This window comes from Podarcis muralis, chromosome 7 (assembly GCF_964188315.1).
Source record: "Podarcis muralis chromosome 7, rPodMur119.hap1.1, whole genome shotgun sequence".
NCBI classification, from domain to species: Eukaryota; Metazoa; Chordata; class Lepidosauria; order Squamata; family Lacertidae; genus Podarcis; species Podarcis muralis.
In genome coordinates, this window is record NC_135661.1 from 2,773,593 (window position 1) to 2,793,487 (window position 19,895).

Genomic DNA, 19,895 nt, shown 5'->3' on the forward strand with positions numbered 1-19,895 from the left:
GAATGAGAAACAGGATCTGGGTGTCTCCTCAGCAGAGCTGCTGCTCACATAACCCTTTCAGAGCTGGTTTCTGCTCCAGTTGTAATTGCTCTTGGCACCAGTGCTATTTTCTTCTCCAGAGTGGCTGCCAGCTGGAGAGAGTCCCAGTCAAGGAGCCAGGATCAGGCTCCCTCCTTAGCAAACTTTGATCCGTATCAAAAAAACCAACAACCCTAACTTTGATCCATACCCACAGTCATAACTCCAGCAGGAATGCACTAGGGGTTAGTTGAGGTGACGGGAGCAAGTGAGTTTCTCTCTCTCTCTCTCTCTCTCTCTCTCTCTCTCTCTCTCACGTCCAAACAGCAGAGGTGAAGCTCAGGTGATAAAGATGACTAAAGCAGTGAATGTGTGTCTGTGACAAAGATGTTTGTGCAGTTTGGACTCAGAAACTACTTGCTATCCTTCCCGCTGCTAAGCAAATCAGTCCCTTAAGCCAAGAAATTGTATTCTCTATGAAATTGAATATCAATATACGTATCAAGGCTTTGAGATTAAACCACTGAAGAAGCCCGGAAAACCACCTTGGGAGTGTGCTACCTGCAAGCCCCAGTAAAAGGGCCCCATCGGGGGCGAACAGCGGCCTCTTGATTACTTGGACTGCCAGGGCGAAACAGGTGCAAAATGCCGGCACCCTGTCTACAACTTCATTAACATCCATCTACAACTTGTCAGCGGTTTGAATCCCCGTGACGGGGTGAGCTCCCGTTGCTCAGTCCCTACTCCTGCCAACCTAGCAGTTCGAAAGCACGTCAAAGTGCAAGAAGATAAATAGCTACCGCTCTGGCGGGAAGGTAAACGGTGTTTCCGTGCGCTGCTCTGGTTCGCCAGAAGCGGCTTAGCCATGCTGGCCACATGACCCGGAAGCTGCACACCGGCTCCCTCGGCCAGTAAAGCGAGATGAGCGCCGCAACCCCAGAGTCGGCCACGACAGGGATCCCTTTACCTTTATTGATTTGGAAATGTTCCTGGCCTTCCAAGATCCACCTGCTTCTAAAATGAATGCCAGCATTCTGACTTGGAGGTTGCTGGGGGCAGCAGCTGGATGTGTTCCTAAGATGTGGGGCGAGTGGAAAAAAGAAGCCCTAGCAACCAGCAACACGGAAATTTTCATCCTGTGCTAAATCCTCTGCAGAACCAACTTGTTAGAATTTGCAAACATTCCCCCCCCCCCCCCGCCCCAGCTCACCTTAGATGGCTTTTGTTGCTTGGAAGAAGGCGTGAGGCTTGAGGAGGTACTTGGCAGTAAGTACCAGTTAGCTCAGCCAGCCAGGGCATTGCTGGAAAGACCTTGAATCTTTGCTTCTCTTGTTTTTTTCGAGATTGGAAAAGGCTAATCTGCTGCCTTGGGCTACACCTCCCATCAGCCACAGCCGGTCCAGAGGCACCCTCTGTAAACTCCTTTGGAAGGCTTATGCCCAGGCCCAGGCAGAGGGGGGTCACATGGGCCACTTGGCCTGAGCCTCCGATTCCAAATGGGGCCTCGGTCAGCATATTCACAATCGCAGGGGAGGCACTGGGGCAGAGGCGCAAAGGCGGTGGGCAGAGGAGTGGGATGAGTTTCAATATATTAAGAAGAATTAAGTCTTTCTTTCAAGCAACAATAGCTCAAGAACGCCTACATGGTTTAGCAATGATAAACATAAACCACAATAAGGCGAAGTTGCTTGATTTTTCCTGCGTAATTCAAGAATTCGCAGAAAAGAAAGCTAGGAAGGCATTTTTAAATGTAAATAGTTAAAATAATCCTTTTCCCTGTGTATTTTTAAAAAGCACTATGGTATATCTATATTTTCCATTTTGCCTTTATATGCAGATACGGTTCAAGCCTTGAAATAAAATTATTTGTCAGCATATCTTTTGTGAAAATTATTTATACTTCAGTTATCCAAAGTGGGGGCACATTATTTACTTTCCGCCCAGGCCTCTCCCTCCTTGCCCTGTTGCTCTGTCCTGACAGGGTTCCTTCCTGATGTTGCAGGTGGGATTTGAGGAGGCCGCCGCAGATGTCTCTGAGGAAGTGCCGTCCGCAGATGTCGAACAGAGGCCAAGCAGGAAGATGCAAGCGAGGCCCAACTGGCAGGTAAGTAGGGCCGGATTTAGAGTCGTGCCCCCTGGATCATGCACCTTCATTGTATTGCTCCCATCACAGGCTGAAGACACAACCACTTTGGCTTCGCGTGTGCAGAGGAGGGCAACTAGGATGATCTAGAAGCTAAGCCTTGTGAGGAACGGTTGAAGGAGCTGGGGATGTTTAGCCTGCAAAAGAGGAGACTGAGAGGAGATATGGTAGCCATCTTCAAAGATGGCTGTCACATGGAGGATGGAGCAAGCTTGTTTCCTCCTGCTCTGGAAGGTAGGATTCAAACCAGTTGCTTCAAGTTGCAGGAAAGGAGTTGGATGGGCATCTGCCATGGATGCTTTAGCTGAGATTCCTGCATTGCAGGGGGTTGGACTAGATGACCCTCGGGTCCCTTACAACTCTATGATTCTATGATCCAAGAGACACGTTTTTCAGGTCACAGCAGATCGCTTTGACTGTAAATTGTTTTAAACAGCTTTTAGCATTGATTTTTTTTTTCTTTATTACGGTCCAGAGACCCAACAAATTGTTACAAAGCAATGCACAATTCAGACAGCCTACCTCCAGGTTAAACAAGCATTTTGTTCAGACTTAAAGACAGGGATCATTGGTTCTTGCAACCACCGATAAAAACTTGGCCACTGCTAATGTTCTAGCGTTTGTCCGGTCTTCCAATAGGAACCTGACATAATGAGCCTCTGATTTTCCCAGGAAAGGTACCAGCAAGGGTAATATCAGTTCAGCCTTGGCTTGCTCATGTTTCGCAGCAAAATATGTTTTATAGAATCGATGTCTTGAGCACATGAGCAAAGTCTGTCCTGGTAGGGAACTCCTCTCAACCTGCCATCCAACACTGCAGAAGGAAAGACGTTTAGTCTGGCTTTGGTGAACAACCTTAGATAATTTGGTACTGAATTTTAAATTTCTGTAGTCCACTGAGGGACGTTAGGGTGAAGAAATCAAATTAAGAGAAGTACGAGAAATAACCTTCTTTTTCTCATTTATTCAGCAGGTAAAAGGTGGGTGGGCATACCTGAGGGAGAGAGATACACACCTGAAGACGTTGAGGGGTTTTCCGGAGGGAGAGCAGAGGAGGAGAACTTTTCCTCGTCCTCTGTCGTCCCCTTCTCCTTGTGCCCTCCATCTTTCCCAACATCAGGGTCTTTTCCAGGGAGTCTTCTCTTCTCACGAGGTGGCCAAAGTATTGGAGCCTCAACTTCACGATCTGTCCTTCCAGTGAGCACTCAGGGCTGATTTCCTTCAGAATGGACCGGTTTGATCCTCTTGCAGTCCATGGGACTCTCAAGAGTCTCCTCCATCACCAGAATTCAAAAGCATCAATTTCCCAACTCCTACTTGCATGCAAGCAGGAGCGGGGCGGGGATCTCTCAGCTGTGAAGGGAGGCTTCACGCTGCCTATCGGAGCTTGTGTGCAAGCAGGAGGGGGCAGGATCTCTCGGGAAGCCTCCCTTCCCAGCTGAGGGATCCCTGCTCCCTCCTGCTAGCACGCAAGTAGGAATGGGATTGGGGCTGCTCCGATGGGATGGGAGGCATCGTGCTGCCTGAGCCTCGCCGCTGCTGCTGCTCTTGGCCCTCCTCCGCCTTGTATGCCAGACCCACTGCGCACTGCTTCCCCACCACCACCACCGAAGAACGTACAACTTAGGGCCTGCCCAGGCTCATGGAGAAAGGAGAAGGGGAACCATGGCGGTTGAGGTCAAGGCGGTGGACGCCCCTCTGCCAGCCCACCGCCATCGCTGCAGTAGCAACATCCCAAACGTGTAGTAAGTATGTATGTATGTATATATGTATAGGGTCCCCAGATTCATTGAAAAAAATCTGGTAACCTTAGTCTGGACCGCTTTGTTTCTTGACTAAAACGTTGGCGGGTATTTCAGGTGCCAGGGGCCTTCCGAGAGGCTGCTGTGACCTTCGCTGGAAATGTGGAGGCATCGCCAGAAACAACCCAGAGGCAGCTTGGTGGGGAGTTCAAGCGGGGAAATGAGGGGGTCTCCAGCGTGCTGGGTAAGGGCTCACCCTTCGCCGTGAATTGTCGTTTCAAGTAGGTATAATGCCCTGATGCAGGGAATCACCAACATGGGGTGCTTGGCCCCTTCTGTGACGCCCATGAAAGGTCTCAGTAGAGAAACCCCTCAAAAATCCACAATCCACAACAGACTTGCTTCTTCTTCCTGCTCAGTTCCTGTTTGCATTGACTTAGCCATTCCTACATAGATAGCTTTTTGGCTCCACGAAGCTGATTGGCCTTGAAGATGAAATTTAGCAGGTGGGCGGGGACACTCCCTGTCAATCACCTGACGTCGCAATAACATCAGATGGAAGGTGCCGCTAAAACGAAAGTGTTTTCCCTCCCTCCTTCATTTTAAGCGGGGCGTTCTGACGCAAACACCATCCTGTTTCACATCTGGTCTAACCCCACCCCCCAGTCTGGGTGAAAGAACATGATTTGCAAATGAGAGGTTCTTTCTGCAGCTTAACTTGTTGCACCCCTAGCTCATGGGATCATAGAATTGTAGCTTTGGAAAGGATTTTGAGGGTCATCTGGCCCAAACACCCGCAATGCAGGAATCTCAGCTGAAGCATCCATGACAGATGGCCTTCTAAAAACCTCCAATGAAGCAGGTTGATATTATTTATTTATTTGTTTGTTTATTTGTTTATTTATTTATACATACCCCGCCCATCTGGCTGGGTTTCTCCCGCCACTCTGTGTGGCTTCCAACAGAATATTAAAATACAATAGTCCATTATAAAAGCTTCCCTAAACAGGGCTGCCTTCAGATGTTTTCTAAAAGTCTGGTAGTTGTTGTTCTCTTTGACATCTGGTGGGAGGGCATTCCACAGGTTGGGTGCCACTACCGAGAAGGCCCTCTGCCTGGTTCCCTGTAACTTAGCTTCTCGCAGGGAGGGAACTGCCAGAAGGCCCTTGGCGTTGGACCTCAGTGTCCGGGCAGAACGATGGGGGTGGAGACGCTCCTTCAGGTATACTGGGCTGAGGCCGTTTAGGACTTTTGTTGTTGTTGTTGTATAAGATATTTATTGAGGGGGAAGTAAAAGCCCATGGATCCTCAGCATTTTTACATTGGGTCACCCCAGATTCACCATCAGATCACATAACATGTCCATGGCTACAGCCTGCACCCAAAATATCACGCACCCACTGTTGCGTGGGGCCGCAATGGCGCAAAAACATGGTTACAAAGCACGGATCCACATGGATCCTCAGGATTTTTGCATTGGGCTACTCCAAACTCACTGTCAAATCACATGTCTGTGGCCACAGCATGAACCACAAAAATCACACATCCACTGTTTCGTTCAGAATCCCCCCCCCGTTTTCCTCCTCTAAAAACTAGGTGCGTCTTATGGAGCGAAAATACGGTAAATACTGCCTTCAGACAGATGGGTGGGGTACAAATAAAAAAAATTATCATCCTCATCATCACTCGATAACCCTCTCCTCCATGAATTTGTCTTTTTTAAAATCAGTGGCTGTTGGTGCTTCTTGTGGCAGTGAGTTCCACAGTTTAACTGTGAAATACTTTTCTTTGGTCCAATGTTCGGCTTCATTGGATGTCTGGCATTATGGGAGCGCGAGAAGCACGTTATCAGTGTTCCCCACGGCTTGCGTTTCCTTTTCCGTGCCACGCATTAGTTTTCCCTCCTAAAAATAAAATAAATGTGACAAGCAGCCCATAAGATGGACCGCGCATAATTTTATAAAGTTCTGCCTCGTTGCCTCTTTCTCACATTTCCCTCTAAACCAAAAAAATCCCCAAATGTTGAAACCTCTCCGCATGTGGGAGACGTTCCGACTTTGGCTGGTGTTTCCTGAAACTCTTCCCAACTCTACGGTACCCTTTTGGGAGGGTGGGGACCGCATGGGGAGAGCAGTGTTGTTAGCAGAACTATGAATCACCCCACACTTAGTCCTTTTACAATTTCTCTCTTTGTTGGAAGCTACCTTAAAGGTAAAGGGACCCCTGACCATTAGGTCCAGTCGTGACCGACTCTGGGGTTGCGGCGCTCATCTCGCTTTATTGGCCAAGGGAGCCGGCGTACAGCTTCCGGGTCATGTGGCCAGCAGGACTAAGCTGCTTCTGGCGAACCAGAGCAGCGCACAGAAACGCCGTTTACCTTCCTGCCGGAGCGGTACCTATTTATCTACTTGCACTTTGATGTGCTTTTGAACTACTAGGTTGGCAGGAGCAGGGACCGAGAAGTGGTCAGCCACATGGGCGGGGAACAAAAGAGTAAATAAATATGATAATTCCAGATCCAACACAATTAGCCTTCCTCCCCTGTCTAGCCACCGCCGGTATGAAATTGTGTCTTCATTTTTTCTTTTCTTTTTAATCATTGTTATTGATTTTCCAATAAAAATAGCCAATCAAGATACCCGAATCATAATCCAATTAAAAATAAACAACTAAACACAAAACAACCAAATTGTAGTTATTAATTTTTACAGGCTCCCTATAGTCTGGACCTCTGAAGCATATCTCCAAATTTTCTTCCTGCCTCTTCTCGTTGCTTTCATATTTTCCTCCTTCTGATCTTAACGCTTTAAAGTTCTCCGTCCCTGGCTATGCGATTCTCAGTCATGTCAAAAATCATATATCCTTTCATACATTGAATACAGCTTTATTTGTAAATATATATTTTTTGTGTCTTCATTTTTTCATATCGGTTTCTATTAAGGGTTTTCAGCATAAAACTCAATGAAAGCCAAACTAATCCAAAGACCTAGGGAAGAAGCAAGAATAAGGAAAAGAAGGAAATAAAGAAGTAGAAAAAGAAGAGAAGACGAAAAAGAAGTGTGTGTGTGTGTGTGTGGAAATCCACAAGATCCTCTATCCTAATTTTATCTTCACCCCCGAGGGATGACAACCAACATGATCAAAGGTCTAAACCTTATGAGGAACGGTTGAAGGAGCTGGCTAGGTTTAGCCTTGAAAAGAGGAGGCCAAGAAGAGGCAAGATAGCCAATTTCAAATTTTGAAAAATAAATTTCAAAAACCAAGCAGAGGGCCTTCTCGGTAGTGGCGCCCTCCCTGTGGAATGGCCTTCCTTCAGCTGTCAAGGAGATAAAAGAATTACACAACTTTTAGAAGACACCTGAAGGCAGGCCTGTGTAGGGAGGTTTTTAAAGCTTGATGTTTGTTTTGGTTTTGTTTTTTATTATATTTTTAGTTATTCTGTAAGCTGCCCATAGTGGTCATGTGAAAGATGGAACAAACTTGTTCTCTCCTGTTTTGGAGGGCAAGACTGGAACCAATGTTTTTTTAGCCCAAGACAACAGGTCTCCGGAGGGACGCGGGTGGCGCTGTGGGTTAAACCACAGAGCCTAGGACTTGCCGATCAGAAGGTCGGCGGTTCAAATCCTCATTATGGGGTGAGCTCCCGTTGCTCGGTCCCTGCTCCTGCCAACCTAGCAGATCGAAAGCATGACAAAGTGCAAGTAGATAAAAAGGTACCGCTCCGGCGGGAAGGTAAACGGCGTTTCCGTGCGCTGCTCTGGTTTGCCAGAAGCATCCCATGGGACGATGCCAAGGGCTTCCTGGCCTCCTTTGAGCGGGTGGCCGAGGCCTGCCAGTGGCCCAAGGGAGAGTGGGCGGCCAGGCTGCTGCCAGCCCTCCGAGGAGGGGCCGAGTGGGCCTTTGGCAGCCTGGAGGCCAGCGACAGAGAGGATTATGGGAAAGTGAAGGCGGCCATCTTGCGCGGGGACACCACCGCCCAGGAGAAGCAGCGGCAGCAGCAGCACTTCCGCCGCTTCTGCTACCAGGAGGCCGAGGGGCGAGGCCTATGGCCGCCTCCAGGAGCTCTGCCGTGGGTGGTTAAAAGTGGACCGGCACACCAAGGAGCAGATTCTGGAGCTGCTGATCCTGGAGCAGTTCCTGGCTATCCTGCCGCCCGAGGTCCAGGGCTGGGTCAGGGAGGCCGGGCCTGAGAGCTGCTCCCAGGCAGTGGCCCTGGCCGAGGAAGACCTCCAGGCGCAACGGGAAGCTGAGGGGCAGGAGCTCACATGCGCCTTGGGGCTGTGTTGCTGGGGGGCTCCTGTGGGGCTGATCCTGCCACTCCCTGGGCTGTTAACCAAGAGAGCGAAGCCTGTCCGTTTCATGCTGATTAAGGAGGGGAAGTCCAATTCTAGGCCCCTAGCTCACTCAGGGAAACACTTAATCTCAGGGTTGCGGGTTCAAGTCCCGTTTTGGGGCAAAAGATTCCTGCGTTGCAAGGGGTTGAACTAGATGACCCTCAGGATCCCTTCCAACTCTATGATTCCTGTGCTCTTCTAGGCATACTCCCCAAGTGTCCCTTGTCTCCAATGACAGTTCTGGAATTATGAAAGCCATCCCAGCTTCTGATTTGATCCTGGACTGTCCCTAATTCCGCTGCCAGTGCCGAGATCGGGGAATAGTATGAGCTGGCCCTTGTCCCAAGCCATGGCGGCTGCGGCGGCTGTGAGAGGGCATCCTGTTGCCTCTCCATGGCCTCTCCACGGCCGCTGCTACCAGCTTCCTCCCTTGGGCAGCTGCTAGTGGCTGCTAGATAGCGGGTGGGGAGGAGAGGCCACCACCATTAAGGCCCTGTTTGACGCGCCAGCTCTGAGGGGGAGGCAGAGGACAAGAAGAAAGAAAGAAATATTTAGCTGGGAAAGAAGAAAGGGGGAGTGGAGCAGAGCACAAGGAATCTTGATGTTTGGACATTGAAACCTCAGTTTTCGAGCGTATCGGATGCTGAACGATTCGGAACCCGAACGCCGAAAACTCGGAAGCAATTCTTTTCGTTTCAAAGTCAAACGGCTTCCGAGTCACATTTCTCCATTTTTTCAAGGGATTTCACGCCCATTGCGCCTCGGCTGTCGAACGTTTTGGAAGTCGAACGGTCTTCAGGAACGGATTACGTTTCAAAAACTGCTGTATTTGAAAAAAGTGATTTGTGCGTCTGCATCTAATCTTGCCCCTTTCTAAAATGTATTCATTGGCGTGTGCTTCTCTTTTTGTCAATTGACCAAAAAAGAAAGCCGGGGTGAAGGGTTTTTCTCAGGAGGGCGTTTGTGCTGCATCCCATTGGTGTGGTCGTGGTGGGAATGCTCTGCTGGGATGGGATGGGGAACAAAAATGGGGGTTGGGGATGAGGAGGGTCAGTTGAGTGGGGAGTGACAAATGCCCCTCTTTTCATCTAAGGAACGTTGGAGGGTATGGCTGGGTGATGGCTTCAGGGTGGGGTTTGAGGGAGGCTCTGGGTTTTCCGCCCAGGCCTCTCCCTCCTTGCCCTGTTGCTCTGTCCTGACAGGGTTCCTTCCTGATGTTGCAGGTGGGATTTGAGGAGGCCGCCGCAGATGTCTCTGAGGAAGTGCCGTCCGCATATGTCGAACAGAGGCCAAGCAGGAAGATGCAAGCGAGGCCCAACTGGCAGGGAAGTAGGGCCGGATTTAGAGTCGTGCCCCCTGGATCATGCACCTTCATTGTATTGCTCCCATCACAGGCTGAAGACACAACCACTTTGGCTTCGCGTGTGCAGAGGAGGGCAACTAGGATGATCTAGAAGCTAAGCCTTGTGAGGAACGGTTGAAGGAGCTGGGGATGTTTAGCCTGCAAAAGAGGAGACTGAGAGGAGATATGGTAGCCATCTTCAAAGATGGCTGTCACATGGAGGATGGAGCAAGCTTGTTTCCTCCTGCTCTGGAAGGTAGGATTCAAACCAGTGGCTTCAAGTTGCAGGAAAGGAGTTGGATGGGCATCTGCCATGGATGCTTTAGCTGAGATTCCTGCCTTGCAGGGGGTTGGACTAGATGACCCTCGGGTCCCTTACAACTCTATGATTCTATGATCCAAGAGACACGTTTTTCAGGTCACAGCAGATCGCTGTGACTGTAAATTGTTTTGAACTGCTTTTAGCATTGATTCCCCCCCCCCTTTATTACGGTCCAGAGACCCAACAAATTGTTACAAAGCAATGCACAATTCAGACAGCCTACCTCCAGGTTAAACAAGCATTTTGTTCAGACTTAAAGACAGGGATCATTGGTTCTTGCAACCACCAATAAAAACTTTGCCACTGCTAATGTTCTAGCGTTTGTCCGGTCTTCCAATAGGAACCTGACATAACGAGCCTCTGATTTTCCCAGGAAAGGTACCGGCAAGGGTAATATCAGTTCAGCCTTGGCTTGCTCATGTTTCGCAGCAAAATATGTTTTATAGAATCGATGTCTTGAGCACATGAGCAAAGTCTGTCCTGGTAGGGAACTCCTCTCAACCTGCCATCCAACATTGCAGAAGGAAAGACGTTTAGTCTGGCTTTGGTGAACAACCTTAGATAATTTGGTACTGAATTTTAAATTTCTGTAGTCCACTGAGGGACGTTAGGGTGAAGAAATCAAATTAAGAGAAGTAAGAGACATAACCTTCTTTTTCTCATTTATTCAGCAGGTAAAAGATGTTGAGGGGTTTTCCGGAGGGAGAGCAGAGGAGGAGAACTTTTCCTCGTCCTCTGTCCTCCCCTTCTCCTTGTGCCCTCCATCTTTCCCAACATCAGGGTCTTTTCCAGGGAGTCTTCTCTTCTCATGAGGTGGCCAAAGTATTGGAGCCTCAGCTTCACGATCTGTCCTTCCAGTGAGCACTCAGGGCTGATCTCCTTAAGAATGGATACGTTTGATCTTCTTGCAGTCCATGGGACTCTCAAGAATCTCCTCCAGCACCATAATTCAAAAGCATCAATTCTTCGGCGATCAGCCTTTTTGATGGTCCAGCTCTCACTTCCATACATCACTACTGGGAAAACCATGGCTTTAACTATACGGACCTTTGTTGGTAAGGTGATGTCTCTGCTTTTTAAGATGCTGTCTAGGTTTGCCATCGCCTTTCTCCCAAGGAGCAGGCGTCTTTTTAATAATAATAATAATAATAATAATAATAATAATAATAATAATAATAAAAAATATATATATATATTTGTCCCACCCATCTGGCTGGGTTACCCCAGCCACTCTGAGCGGCTTCCAACCAAATATTAAAAACAATACAGCATCAGACATTAAAAACGTCCCTAAGAAGGGCCGCCTTCAGTTTCCTTCTAAAAGTCAGATAGTTTTTTACTTCCTTGACATCTGATGGAAAGGCGTTCCACAGGGCTGGTGCCACTACCAAGAGGGCCCTCTGCCTGGTTCCCTGGAACCTCACTTCTTGCAAGGAGGGAACCTCAGTGTCCAGGCAGAACGATGGGGGTGGAGACGCTCCTTCAGGTACACTGGGCTGAGGCCATTTAGGGTTTGAAAGGTCAGCACCAACACTTTGAATTGTGCTCGGAAACGTACTGGGAGGTGCTTTATTACCCCTTTGGAGGCATTTTATGCTGCAGGTGCTTTTCTTATTTCCAGTTGGAAAGTAGAATTTGAAATTTGGGGACTTCTATGGAAGACAATTTGGGACAGTTCTCTGGTAGGATTATCCTGTAGGCTTACTTACGTCTGAATTGCACAATGCAAACTGGATTAAAGTTAATAAATTATAATCTAAGACAAGAGATGGGATGGAATCTTCTCCTGAACCCACAAATATTCAATTTCCCAAAAATGCTGGTGGATTTTCATGAGGATTCTTAAAAAACAATTGTAAACAGATGTGGAAATGTGGAGAACTTGATACTGGAAAAATTAATAATTTCAGACTGGAGAAATAAAAGCTGTGAGAAACCAAAACTGGCTGATTCAGCCATTCCTACCCAAAACCTTGGCATGTGCCAGGCAGACTGACATCCGAGGGCCAGGGTCTGAGGGGGTCTTCCTAGTGTGGCCTGTGGTGTGCAGTGAATTCCCTTCTCTTTCCCCCTCTAGGATGTGAGAAGCACCTTGCAGAGGTAAGTGGATCTGGCTCATTTCCATTAGCTTCACTCTTTGAAGCTGAGATGCAGGAACCTCAGACATGGCCCTCCAGGGGCTGCAGGGGGGAGACTGTAGGACTCACTCCCTGAGGCATCTCACAGGTAAAAGCAGGGGCCCCTCTTTGGAACTTGACAATGGGTAGATCACAGTTGGTCTTTTTATACTGTGAGTAGATCACAATCTCTTGGGAGTTGGACGTGCCTGCCTTAGCTGTTTCCTTCTAGACTGACCAGTTCAGTCACTCTGCCGGCCACCCCACCCTGTCCCAAGCAAACTCCTGCCCCATAGAGCCCCTTGGGAGGGGGCGATTTCTCACCAAGGAGCAGGAATTGGCTATTTTCTTGACCATATTCCGGCTGCAGTATTTATATTGAAGGAATCACTCAGGTGCAGAGTAGAGGTTTGAAGGAACATTTCTTGTTTCCCAACAAAAGTGCATCTCTTTTTCTTCCTCTCCCCTTCTCTGGGGACATCTAGAGAAAGGACACGTGTGCTGTGCTCTCACCACCCTCAGACAATTCCTGCCCCTTGATACCATGTGATTCTGCTGCTGCTTTGAATAGACATCAGTGGGGAGACTCAGAGGCCTGGGGTTGCTGTTTTGGCCCTTGGGGGTCTGGCTGAGGAGTCCGTAGTGAGGAAGAAACTCCCCACTCAGCGCATGCCTGTCCCTCTAGGCCTCCTCCCAGTTCCTTTCTTTTCCTTTAACAGAAATTGCAGGTTTGAATGGGCTGACATTGTTTTTCTTTTCACCAGGTATGAGAAAAGAGAGAGTCCAGAGAAGCCACTGCCTTTCCCTCCAGAGCTGAGGAACAGGGTCTTGGAATCCTGTGATCTAAATCACCTTGTGGAGGATGCAATGAAACAATGGGAAGGTAATGGAAATTGGCTGCCAGGATTTCACACTGGGATTTCTATTATTTCTTCAGAACTGAACATGCCAGGCTCTTACTGCATGGAATTGCGTAACCCCAGGATACCTTCCTTCTTGGGGCTCCAGCCTTCATTTCCTGTCCCCCCAGAATGGCCCATGTATATTGTGAGGCTGGATCCTGTAAAGGAAGCCTGAACCAGAGGGTATCTCTTTTCAATTCTACGGAACCTCCTTTTCCTTTTGGTTACCAGTCTACATAAATCTGGGGTTGTCCTTTGGGAGGTTCTCCTGCTCTGAATGGAGTCAATTCAAGGATGCTACATTATGAAGTGTTACTTTTGTATGGAGATTTATCTCAGGTGGAAGAGTGTTGCCCTTACACGTTATATCTTTTTGCTTCCTCAGATGCTGTGTTATACAGAAAACAGACTCAGAAAGGTAAATTTCCAGGGGAGGAACAATTTGACAGGAGGGATGGGGACTGATATTTCATGGTGTTAAACCGTCTGTTCTGCAGACTTTGGGACCCCCATCAATGGCGTCACTCTGGGAAACAGTCCTCTAGTGGTGTTTGGGTTCTTGGTCTGTCCCATGAATGAACTGGGAGAGGGTTTGAAGGCTTGGATTGGGGGCAGAGCTTGTCCCTGTGAAGAACCTGCACACCAGTCTGAGTTCCATTCCTGCCTATAGACTAGGATCCTGGTTTCACTCTCGATTTTATAGATTTTGCTTTCTTTCATAAAATCTGTATACTGCTTGTTTGTAGGGAAAACCCTCAGAGTCTTACAATATCTTACAAAACCTTAAGGAGGATCCTGCAGGGTCAGTCCAATGTCCATCTTGTCGCCTTCTCATGTATAAGGAATCTCCCTTGCATTTTGTTTTCCCTCCACACAATCTGCAGAGGTTCTTTGGGGGCTTTTGAGATCAGCCCCATTCCCGGCAGGAGGACTTCCCATTGCATGAGACCTTTGGAATTACAGGGTAAAGCTCTGCCCATTCTTCCTCTGGTTTGTCAGCATGCTTGGAAATTCCGGTTTCAACAGCTTTTCCCCACTAGTTCACTTAGCGCAGATAGAATCATAGAATCATAGAGTTGGAAGAGACCACAAGGGCCATCGAGTCCAGCCCCCTGCCAAGCAGGAAACACCATCAGAGCACTCCTGGCATATGGTTGTCAAGCCTCTGCTTAAAGACCTCCAAAGAAGGAGACTCCACCACACTCCTTGGCAACAAATTCCACTGTCGAACAGCTCTTACTGTCAGGAAGTTCTTCCTAATGTTGAGGTGGAATCTTCTTTCTTGTAGTTTGGATCCATTGCTCCGTGTCCGCTTCTCTGGAGCAGCAGAAAACAACCTTTCTCCCTCCTCTATGTGACATCCTTTTATATATTTGTACATGGCTATCATATCACCCCTTAACCTCCTCTTCTCCAGGCTAAACATGCCCAGCTCCCTTAGCCGTTCCTCATAAGGCATCGTTTCCAGGCCTTTGACCATTTGGGTTGCCCTCCTCGGGACACGTTCCAGTTTGTCAGTGTCCTTCTTGAACTGTGGTGCCCAGAACTGGACACAGTACTCCAGGTGAGGTCTGACCAGAGCAGAATACAGTGGCACTATTACTTCCCTTGATCTAGATGCTATACTCCTATTGATGCAGCCCAGAATTGCATTGGCTTTTTTAGCTGCCGTGTCACACTGTTGGCTCATGTCAAGTTTGTGGTCAACCAAGACTCCTAGATCCTTTTCACATGTACTGCTCTCAAGCCAGATGTTAACCTTCCTCCAGCCATTCAGTACAGATTCCCATTTCATTCATGGATTCTGAATGGTTGTATTCCACCATTTTCTAGCATGGTTTACCATTTCTGATTTCCTCATGGAATCATGGAATAGTAGAGTTTGAAAGGATCCCAAGGGTCATCTAGTCCATGGGTAGGCAAACTAAGGCCCAGGAGCTGGATCTGGCCCAATCTCCTTCTAAATCTGGCCCGCGGACTGTCTGGGAATCATCGTGTTTTTACATAAGTAGAATGTGTCCTTTTATTTAAAATGCATCTCTGGGTTATTTGTGGGGCATAGGATTTTGTTATTATTTTTTTTCTTCAAAATACAGTGGCACCTTGGGTTACAGATGCTTCAGGTTACAGACTCTGCTCACCCAGAAATAGTACCTCGGGTTAAGAACTTTGCTTCAGGATGAGAACAGAAATCGTGCTCTGGCAGCGCAGCAACAGCAGGAGGCCCCATGAGCTAAAGTGGTGTTTCAGGTTAAGAACAGTTTCAGGTTAAGAACGGACCTCCAGAACAAATTAAGTACTTAACCCGAGGTACCACTATATAGTCCTGCCCCCCACAAGGTCTGAGGGACAGTGGACCGGCCCCCTGCTGGAAAAGTTTGCTGACCCCTGGTCTAGCCCAACCCCCTGCAATGCAGGGATCACAGCGAAACACGTTAGTTGTTTTAATTCCTTAGGCCTTTAGTTGTTATCTTTGCAATTATTTGCTCTATGAGGTCATCTTTTGCTTAAAATAAGGAAAGAACAGGTGCTTTACAATATATATATATATATATTTGAGCTATTGCAATGTAGCCTCTTAACCCTCTTTTTGCTTCCTCATATGTCCAGTCTTTCAGAAATCTCCGCAGAGGTAAAATTCACATGGAGACCCCAGTTCACAGGAGGGTGGGGACTAGTCTTTCATGGGGGGTGAAGAGTCTCTTCTGTACAGCTAGACTCTAGCCCTGCTGCTGTTTGTGCCACAAAGGCAGAGAGGGGGGGCTTGAAGGGGGGAGAGAAACTTCCCAGAAGGATCAGGCGGAGGAGGAGGGAAGAGTTTTACTCCTGGCTAGAGAGAGTTGGGTCCCTTTTCCATCTGACCTTTTTCAGCTTGCCTGGTTGCCATGTGTCCTCTTTTTCCTGTCACATCCTCTATTTTCCTGATTAAAATTGTTGCCCGGGCAGATTTTTAAAATTTGGCATAATGTCCCAAGTTTTTTGGTTTGGTTTTTTGGTTTACATGAACGCACGGAATTTTTCTAGTGTATTAGACTCAGATCTAAGACACCTTGCTTAGCTAGTCTGCAGCAGAGAATCACAACAGAATGCCGTATTGGCCGAAATATAAGCCGCACCCACAAATAAGCCGCACCTTTAAAATTCAAGGGGGGGGGGAGAAAAAAAGATAATACCCAAATATAAGCCACTCCCTTAAAATTGGGTTACAGGCTGAAAATTGCTGCCACAGGTACAAGTGTAACTCCGAGCCAATTTAAGCCTTTGCTCTTGCAAGCCCACAAAAGTTACCGTGCAATCGCTAAAATCGCAAATCACTATTCAGCTGCTACAATGCCGCAGGCACTCACACCCGTAAATGGCAAATGAAGTCTCAAGCTCGCAAATCGGCAATAAAACTTTTTTTTGTTCCCTTTTACCGTATGTCTGTTTCAGCAGCAATATCGTAAAAGGCAGTTTTTGTAAGGTCGCAAATTTAAGCCACACTTTAACTTTTCAAGGTCAGAATTGGGGGGGGGGAGTGCAGCTTATATTCGGACCAATATAATAATAATAATAATAATAATAATAATAATAATAATAATAATAATAATAACGACGCACCGTTTCTAATAAGGCTGCACCTAAGATAGCTCAGATGGCAGAGCATGAGACTCTGAATCTCAGGGACGTGGGTTCCAGCCCCATGTCGGGTGAAAAATTCCTGCATTGCAGGGGGTTGGACTAGATGACCCTCGGGTCCCTTCCAATGCTGCGATTCTGCAAGGATTTGTGCAGCTGAAGAGTTAAACCCACAGAGCTGCAATGGCTAGAGTTGCAGGAGGGAGGCCGGCTTGTGAAAGCCAGGAAGGGTTTTTCCTCCCTGGTTAGGGGGTGGGCCTTGGTTTTGAATTTCTTTTGCAGCTGGCATAAAAGGAGGAGGAAAGAAGGAGAGGAGGATAGTGTGCTGGACTGGGGCATGGAGGCGGAGAGGCAGGGAATTGCTGGAGGAGGAAAAAAGACCCTCTTTTGCAATCGCTCTCCCTCCTCTGGGTAGCAGGCAGGGGTCTCTCTGCTGCTGGTTTCCCCCTTCCAGAAGAAGCAAACTCTTTGAGCAAGCTGGGTCAAAGGGTACGTGGACAGCGCTTTTCTATGGGGTACTGGGGAGGGGCGTAGAACAGGGGGACGGCATGGGGCAGGGAGCCTCCTAAAACGAAGGGGGCCTGCCTGCTTGAGCCTCCTACAATTCCTGGGTGATGGGGGGGGCTTCTGCAGAGCATCGGAGACCAAAGCGCATAGCAGCGTATCGTTAACCTCTGGAACTCCCCTCCACAGGAGATAATAATAATAATAATAATAATAATAATAATAATAATAATAATAACAATAAATTTATTTATACCCCGCCCTCCCCAGCCAAGACCGGTCTCAGGGCAGCTAACACCCAATATAAAAACAAATACAATTTAAAAACAAGGAGTTCCTGAAGACAATGGAGTCTCCTCTGCCCGGATCGGCGAGGCGGCCCCATGGGACGATGCCAAGGGCTTCCTGGCCTCCTTTGAGCGGGTGGCCGAGGCCTGCCAGTGGCCCAAGGGAGAGTGGGCGGCCAGGCTGCTGCCAGCCCTCCGAGGAGGGGCCGAGTGGGCCTTTGGCAGCCTGGAGGCCAGCGACAGAGAGGATTATGGGAAAGTGAAGGCGGCCATCTTGCGCGGGGACACCACCGCCCAGGAGAAGCAGCAGCGGCAGCAGCACTTCCGCCGCTTCTGCTACCAGGAGGCCGAGGGGCGAGGCCTATGGCCGCCTCCAGGAGCTCTGCCGTGGGTGGTTAAAAGTGGACCGGCACACCAAGGAGCAGATTCTGGAGCTGCTGATCCTGGAGCAGTTCCTGGCTATCCTGCCGCCCGAGGTCCAGGGCTGGGTCAGGGAGGCCGGGCCTGAGAGCTGCTCCCAGGCAGTGGCCCTGGCCGAGGAAGACCTCCAGGCGCAACGGGAAGCTGAGGGGCAGGAGCTCACATGCGCCTTGGGGCTGTGTTGCTGGGGGGCTCCTGTGGGGCTGATCCTGCCACTCCCTGGGCTGTTAACCAAGAGAGCGAAGCCTGTCCGTTTCATGCTGATTAAGGAGGGGAAGTCCAATTCTATGCCCCTAGCTCACTCAGGGAAACACTTAATCTCAGGGTTGCGGGTTCAAGTCCCGTTTTGGGGCAAAAGATTCCTGCGTTGCAAGGGGTTGAACTAGATGACCCTCAGGATCCCTTCCAACTCTATGATTCCTGTGCTCTTCTAGGCATACTCCCCAAGTGTCCCTTGTCTCCAATGACAGTTCTGGAATTATGAAAGCCATCCCAGCTTCTGATTTGATCCTGGACTGTCCCTAATTCCGCTGCCAGTGCCGAGATCGGGGAATAGTATGAGCTGGCCCTTGTCCCAAGCCATGGCGGCTGCGGCGGCTGTGAGAGGGCATCCTGTTGCCTCTCCATGGCCTCTCCACGGCCGCTGCTACCAGCTTCCTCCCTTGGGCAGCTGCTAGTGGCTGCTAGATAGCGGGTGGGGAGGAGAGGCCACCACCATTAAGGCCCTGTTTGACGCGCCAGCTCTGAGGGGGAGGCAGAGGACAAGAAGAAAGAAAGAAATATTTAGCTGGGAAAGAAGAAAGGGGGAGTGGAGCAGAGCACAAGGAATCTTGATTTTTGGACAGGGAAACCTCAGTTTTCGAGCGTATCGGATGCTGAACGATTCGGAACCCCGAAAACTCGGAAGCAATTCTTTTCGTTTCAAAGTCAAACGGCTTCCGAGTCACATTTCTCCATTTTTTCAAGGGATTTCACGCCCATTGCGCCTCGGCTGTCGAACGTTTTGGAAGTCGAACGGTCTTCAGGAACGGATTACGTTTCAAAAACTGCTGTATTTGAAAAAAGTGATTTGTGCGTCTGCATCTAATCTTGCCCCTTTCTAAAATGTATTCATTGGCGTGTGCTTCTCTTTTTGTCAATTGACCAAAAAAGAAAGCCGGGGTGAAGGGTTTTTCTCAGGAGGGCGTTTGTGCTGCATCCCATTGGTGTGGTCGTGGTGGGAATGCTCTGCTGGGATGGGTTGGGGAACAAAAATGGGGGTTGGGGATGAGGAGGGTCAGTTGAGTGGGGAGTGACAAATGCCCCTCTTTTCATCTAAGGAACGTTGGAGGGTATGGCTGGGTGATGGCTTCAGGGTGGGGTTTGAGGGAGGCTCTGGGTTTTCCGCCCAGGCCTCTCCCTCCTTGCCCTGTTGCTCTGTCCTGACAGGGTTCCTTCCTGATGTTGCAGGTGGGATTTGAGGAGGCCGCCGCAGATGTCTCTGAGGAAGTGCCGTCCGCAGATGTCGAACAGAGGCCAAGCAGGAAGATGCAAGCGAGGCCCAACTGGCAGGGAAGTAGGGCCGGATTTAGAGTCGTGCCCCCTGGATCATGCACCTTCATTGTATTGCTCCCATCACAGGCTGAAGACACCACCACTTTGGCTTCGCGGGTGCAGAGGAGGGCAACTAGGATGATCTAGAAGCTAAGCCTTGTGAGGAACGGTTGAAGGAGCTGGGGATGTTTAGCCTGCAAAAGAGGAGACTGAGAGGAGATATGGTAGCCATCTTCAAAGATGGCTGTCACATGGAGGATGGAGCAAGCTTGTTTCCTCCTGCTCTGGAAGGTAGGATTCAAACCAGTTGCTTCAAGTTGCAGGAAAGGAGTTGGATGGGCATCTGCCATGGATGCTTTAGCTGAGATTCCTGCCTTGCAGGGGGTTGGACTAGATGACCCTCGGGTCCCTTACAACTCTATGATTCTATGATCCAAGAGACACGTTTTTACAGGTCACAGCAGATCGCTGTGACTGTAAATTGTTTTGAACTGCTTTTAGCATTGATTTTTTTTCTTTATTACGGTCCAGAGACCCAACAAATTGTTACAAAGCAATGCACAATTCAGACAGCCTACCTCCAGGTTAAACAAGCATTTTGTTCAGACTTAAA

General features: G+C 48.8%; 1 protein-coding gene across 9 annotated transcripts in view; it reads left to right on the forward strand.

The window, feature by feature from the left end:
* Positions 1-19,895, forward strand: part of LOC114590435 (methylenetetrahydrofolate reductase (NADPH)-like) — a 139,745-nt gene that overhangs the window by 118,448 nt on the left and 1,402 nt on the right. The window contains exons 1-5 of one of the 9 annotated variants that reach the window (XR_013393512.1): positions 3,586-4,147; positions 11,979-12,001; positions 12,783-12,901; positions 13,306-13,338; positions 19,199-19,573. Coding sequence is in view for 2 of the 9 variants with exons in the window: in XM_077931012.1 (XP_077787138.1) it covers positions 10,813-10,956; positions 11,979-12,115 (281 nt within the window). In the remaining 7 variants the exon portion in view is untranslated. The other 8 variants (XR_013393510.1, XR_013393509.1, XM_077931010.1 and 5 more) reach the window with 8 other exon arrangements.